Source organism: Sebastes umbrosus, chromosome 9 (genome assembly GCF_015220745.1).
Source record: "Sebastes umbrosus isolate fSebUmb1 chromosome 9, fSebUmb1.pri, whole genome shotgun sequence".
Lineage (NCBI taxonomy): Eukaryota > Metazoa > Chordata > Actinopteri > Perciformes > Sebastidae > Sebastes > Sebastes umbrosus.
In genome coordinates this window covers 10,856,736-10,862,649 of record NC_051277.1, presented here as the reverse complement: position 1 = coordinate 10,862,649, position 5,914 = coordinate 10,856,736, and the positions used below count along the sequence as shown (strand labels likewise).

The 5,914-nt window shown below is 38.5% G+C and overlaps 1 protein-coding gene across 2 annotated transcripts in view; it reads right to left on the bottom strand.

The window, feature by feature from the left end:
• Positions 1 to 2,869: 2,869 nt before the first annotated feature.
• The window catches only part of tapt1a (transmembrane anterior posterior transformation 1a), a 29,132-nt gene continuing 26,087 nt past the window's right edge, over positions 2,870 to 5,914 (bottom strand). For both annotated transcript variants that reach the window (XM_037780473.1, XM_037780474.1), the window contains one exon: positions 2,870 to 5,860. In XM_037780473.1, coding sequence (XP_037636401.1) covers positions 5,535 to 5,860 — 326 coding nt within the window. In that variant the 3' untranslated portion in view covers positions 2,870 to 5,534. The remainder of the gene's footprint in view (positions 5,861 to 5,914) is intronic.

The window sequence follows — 5,914 nt, the reverse complement described above, 5'->3', positions numbered from 1 at the left end:
TTTGTTAGATTAGAAAGTAATCTATGATTTTTTTAATACTGTAGATTAAAAAATTTTAAATATTATTCATTGGATTATGAAGCCTTTTGTAAAAACATACACATTTTATCATGATAATTTAAATGAATGAATCTGAAAACCTTGTCACGGACCTCAGGGCCGAGAGCCATGAACCCCACTTTGAGAAATCACTGATTTACAGGAAACACTACTGGAAAACAAAACATAAATGGCGTTAACAAAACTGATATTCTGCAGAAGTAATTATATACAGTTATAATATGCTTTTGTTTCCCAGTACTGTACCCCAAAGGTATCCAATATTTACAAATATTAATAATAAATAGAGTACAATTTATTTTATTTATTTATATCCTTTCCTCTAAAATGCCCAGTTGTAGCTCCCTTGTTCTCCATAATCTTGATTTCTTCCTCTGTACCTACAGTTTAGTTGCCATAGGAACCGGCAAGTACAATATCATATTGGTACATAATTCATACAACACAATTACTCTGTAAATTGTGTAACCCTGTGTTATAAAGTGTTATCAGGACTTCTTCTGTCGGTTGAACCAAAAAGAAATCTGTATATGAAACATATGTTGCAATTAATAGCACATTTTTTATCTGTTCATAATGTACCTTAAAGGGAGATTTGTCAAGTTATCAACATGGGAGTGGACAAATATGCTGCTTTCTGCAAATGTATGTATATACTTATTACTGGAAATTAATTAACAACACAAAACAATGACAAATATTGTCCAGAAACCCTCACAGGTACTGCATTTAACATAAAAAATATGACTCGTGGGTACCCATAAAAACCCATTTCCATTCACATATCTTGAGGTCAGAGGTCAAGGGACCCCTTTGAAAATGGCCACGACAGTTTTTCCCCGTCATAATTTAGCGTAAGTTTGGAGCGTTATTTAGCCTCCTTCGCGCAAAACAAGCTGGTATGATCTTCATGCTAGCTTTAAAACTGAACCCGCTACAACCTCAGAAAGATCATATAGTGTCCGCGCCCGACGGATTTGTAAGAGATTAATTAAAAATGGAAAGTTGCGTTAATGCGTTAAAGAAATTAGTGCCGTCAAAATGAATTTGCGTTAATGCTTTATTATCGCTTTAACTCTGACAGCCCCTAGTAAAAATACAAATGTAAAATCCAGAAATGCCAGTTCTCCCTCTTCATATTGCTTTAAAAATTAATCCGTACTTACAGGAATTCATTTATTTTCCTGGTTTCCTAATTAGTCCTGTGTACGCTGCTGATATTGCACTGTCCTCCTCCTTGTCGTTTATTTCATGTCACCTTTTTAGTCCCGTCAATTTATCTTTTTGAAGTGAGCTCTCTCTTTAAGCCCTGTGTCAGAATTTACCATCATATCATCCTCAAAGTCTGTCTGACGTACTGGACTCTGTACAAGTACTACTACTACTACTGTCGTCACGTCTCGAGACAACTTCCCGTTAGCTGTGACAGAGCTGAAGCTCGTCTCAGTCTTCAGCAGTTATAAGGAGATTAGACCTTTAAGAATGTCTGCTGCAGATTTACTTCACCTGACCTTAACTCCTCAGCAGATAGTGTGGTGCTCAGTCTCAGGACAGGTGAGCTCATAGATGGTTTAAACCTGGACTTACTGGCAGTGATAAATAAAAGCTCCTCTTTGCTCTACTGTTATCAGTGTCAAGAGCTTTACTCCTGTATTTGATATGCTTCCAAAAGCAAGAAATATTTTTATATTTATAATTTAGTTTAACAAAACAATCCCAACCTCAATGTCCACTTAACCATATCACAAAAATCACATTGTTTTTGTGCACTACAAAATGATGGACTGTGCGGGCAGACTAGGCTATGGGGATTAAACTACTGAACACAGGCACATCTGTTTTCACCTGGACTAAATGTACAAGTGTAGTTTTCTATGTAGTAGTTTTTAGAGCTGCCAAAGTTAACGCAAATTTGTTTTAACACCACTAATTTCTTAAACGCAATCTATCTTTCGGAGGTGGTAGCAGGCTCCGTTTTAAAGAAGCGTGAAGGAGGCTAAATAACGCTCGAAAACTTAAGCAAAATTTTGGCGAGAAAAAACTGTCATGGCCATTTTCAAAAGGGGTCCCTTGACCTCTGACCTCAAAATACGTGAATGAAAATGGGTTCTATGGGTACCCACGAGTCTCCCCTTTACAGACATGCCCACTTTATGATAATCACATGCAGTTTGGGGGCAAGTCATAGTCAAGTCAGCACACTGACACACTGACAGCTGTTGTCTGTTGGGCTGCAGTTTACATGTTATGATTTGAGCATATTTTTTATGCTAAATGCAGTACCTGTGAGGGTTTCTGGATCAATATTTTTCATTGTTTTGTGTTGTTAATTTATTTCCAATAATAAATATATATATACATTTAATTAGAGTATTAAATACTTGACAAATGTCCATTTAAGTTACATTTTAAAATTAAAAAAATAATTGCGATTAACTGGACAATCATGCGATTAATCGCGATTAAATATTTTAATCGATTGACAGCCCTAGTAGTTTCCAAATTCTTTACAGCTGTCCAGACCTGAGAATAAGAAACATGTATGTTGAGGATCCAGACAAATGACCCTGACTAATTCCTGAAACTGCAGATGGGGAAGTGAATTAAACGTACTGACACTGTGGTTAAATTAAACTTTAGTTTCACATCTGTAGGAAGTTTGTCTCATCGTGACTCCAAATCAGGAAGCTGACTCAAACATCACGAAGTCTGAGACTCAAAATAAATCCTAAACAAAGAGAAGAGACGGCAACACATAGGACAGACAAATATCTTCTAATGATTGTTATCGTTACATTAAAACCACACATTTAAGAAACAAACTTTTATTAATCCAAAAGGGGTCATTTTCATACAATATCGAGGTAGGAATTAAATAAGGAACCAAAATGAAGCAACAAAGCAGGCAGTGTACTGGACCATCGAACACGTTTGCCTCGTCTCCATTAGCTTGGTTGAGCCCAGTTGTGGTCCAGTTGTGGTCCAGTCAGGTTCAGGTTGATCTCCTGTCCGGACTTGGACCAGTGAGCCGGACAGACCACAACAAGACTGAGCTCAGGCCAGTGGAGACGAGACATTTCCCAAAACCACATGAAGGACTGAGGAGAATCAGATTTCATGCGCATAAAATATTATCATATCACAATCGGCAGCTCCAAAAATAGAACAATCTTCCTTATTACAATGAACAATATAAACAACCTTTTAAAACAGAATCAAACTGTAGATGTGTTTACATTCTATATACATCTTCTTTCTACTTAAAGTAAATTATGAGGCTCCACTTTACATCATCACAGCTTGTTTAAAAAAAACCTTTAAAATATATTACTGTGTTATATGTGTGATTAACAAGGCAGACACGCAAACAAAATTAAGAGTGAAGAAACTTTAACTCAAAGAGAAGTGATTTCTTTCGTAGATTATGTTAAAATTTACCAGCATTTAGTTTGATTTGAACCCCAATAATTATATCTTGTACAAGTAATGTATTTGTCTATATAATTCTGCTAAAACTACTCAGCTCGCTGCACAGAGCGGCTGCTGTAAAATACCTGTATGCAAAGTTTAACCTTGTAAAGACGGCACAAAGTATAATGTGCTTCACAACGTACCATTATTAACCACTTTGGATCAGATAACAAAAGTCATTGAGTTCTTACACAAATTCAATATTTGGCTGCTTGAACATTATGGCTCGGCATTTAATTGTAAAACTGATAAAATAATAATATTATATATTATATTTTCCACTCAATTACATACATGGGTGACAAATGAAAGCTGGATGATATATGTCATTTATAGATTTTGTCATTGCAATAAAAGTACATTTTTTAATCATAGCAAATGATTTTACAAGGCCAGTCAACAAAATGTAAAAACGCACATGCAAAAAAAAGGCATTTTGTTGTGTAAATATTGCTTCTATTTTCTACGATGTAAACATTAGATCATTACTTGAGAGTCGAATGAGAAACGTGACCCGTCGTATTTAAGACAATACGGTCCATCAGTGCAAACCTTCTTTAGAATGAAAGAAATGACTTGAAATGACTCCGGCTAATTAATGTGACGTTAATCCTTGGGGGACAAAGTGAAGACTCTTTTCTAAAGATTAGATGATTTGTAGTCTAATATATTCTGTATAAAGCGATTTGAAAAATGTTCCCTAAGCAAGAGGAGAATTAACATTATCTTCAGTGTTTTATTAAATAAAGTTTTTCTTTGTTCATAGTTTTTAAATGGACCTCTGAAACACGTCTGGCTGTTGGAAGCGGCTGGTAGAAGCAGCAGATTTAGTGTCGGCACTTTGAGCAGCATTTGACCGGCAGCTTCTGTTGACGTCGCGCGCTGACTGGTTCCTTTAATGAAAGGTCCTTTAGGTGCCGTGTGTGCTGCGAATGACTTTATCTGTCGGCTGTGTAAACGAAAGGCTCTACTTAAGGCTCTAATTAAAAGTTGCGTTCGTACATCAACATCAAATGATGTCGGAAAGTAAAGCAATGCTTCACTTACTGTAGTCCCACGGAGGTACCGACTTCAGACTGAATAGTCAGTGTGTGACTGCTTAGAGCTGTGTTTCCCACCCTTTTTGATTTGGTTGTGACCATTTAAAACAAACCATAGAGAGCTGAAGTCCCGCCTCTTCCAGTGAACCACCATGGTCCCATGGGGTCCACCAGAACGGGAGGGACTTCGCCTTTTTATTTGTGACCCCCTCGTCACCAGAGGTGTGAAGAGTTGAATGTTTTCTCTGCTTCACCTCGTGACCAACCAAATTTATCTTATTACACCTTGTGCAGGTCATGACCCTCAGGTTGGGAACCACTGGCTTCAAGTCCATTATTGAAGGAACCTCTTAATTCCAGATCTAAATGTCTTAGTTGAATTGTTTAAGTAAGCTCACAGTCTGATTATAAAAGCTCTGCTGTAAAAAAAAAAAAAAAGAGGCTAGTTTTTCTTACAAAATGAACCTTAATATTTATTTTAATTAGGTGAAAAAGGAAACACTTGAAGCAATGAGGAATGATTCAGGTGTTTCCTTTTAAATGTGAGAGTTTGGAAGTTTGGTTTCAGGCTGCTGAGCGAACTGAGAAGTTTCTTTCTTTCGGGTCCCAGTGCTGCTCAGACAGGAAGTGCTTGTGTGCTCACACATACGCTGTTTCACACACACACATTCTCACAGCTGCACATTCAAATACTGAACCATCCACACACACATACACACTAACATGACAGTTCATCCTGACGACTGAGCTGCCACAGTCTCACTTTTCTCTGCCGAAGTAGTCAAACTTCCTCGACTTCAGGCTTCAACAACAGCAGGATCGTCTTCTGTTCACAATAACTTCCTGTATTGCCACTGAATTTAATAAATACTCAGCTTTCTGCTGCTGTTGGCCAGGAGAGCCGGCCCGTTGCTCTCAGTCTTTCCTGAGTGGTTCATCGCTACATCAACGGCTGCCCACTGGTCAGTCGATGCGGTTACCACAGATTGTGAAACGGTCGATCTCCAGCAAGTCTTTTTTGGGAGTCCTGTGCTTCAGTTCAGAGGCTCCTTGTGCCTCACCCTCCTCTTCTTTGGAGAGTGAAGGGGTTGGTTGTTCAGGTAGTGGAGTTGGAGGACGGCTAGCTGGAGCAGCAGGAGAGGGATCAGTGGAAGGGGGAGGAAACAAGTCAGTCCTGGGAGTCGGCTGGGTGGTCACAGAGGAGGAAGAGGAGGAGGAGGAGGAGGAGGAGGAGGAGGAAGACGGTGGTGGGCAGGGTGCGGCAGGGTTCTGCTCCATCTTGGATTCACCTGTAAAGAATAGTGGACAACAATTCAATATAGTGATGGATGAGTGAATTTTAG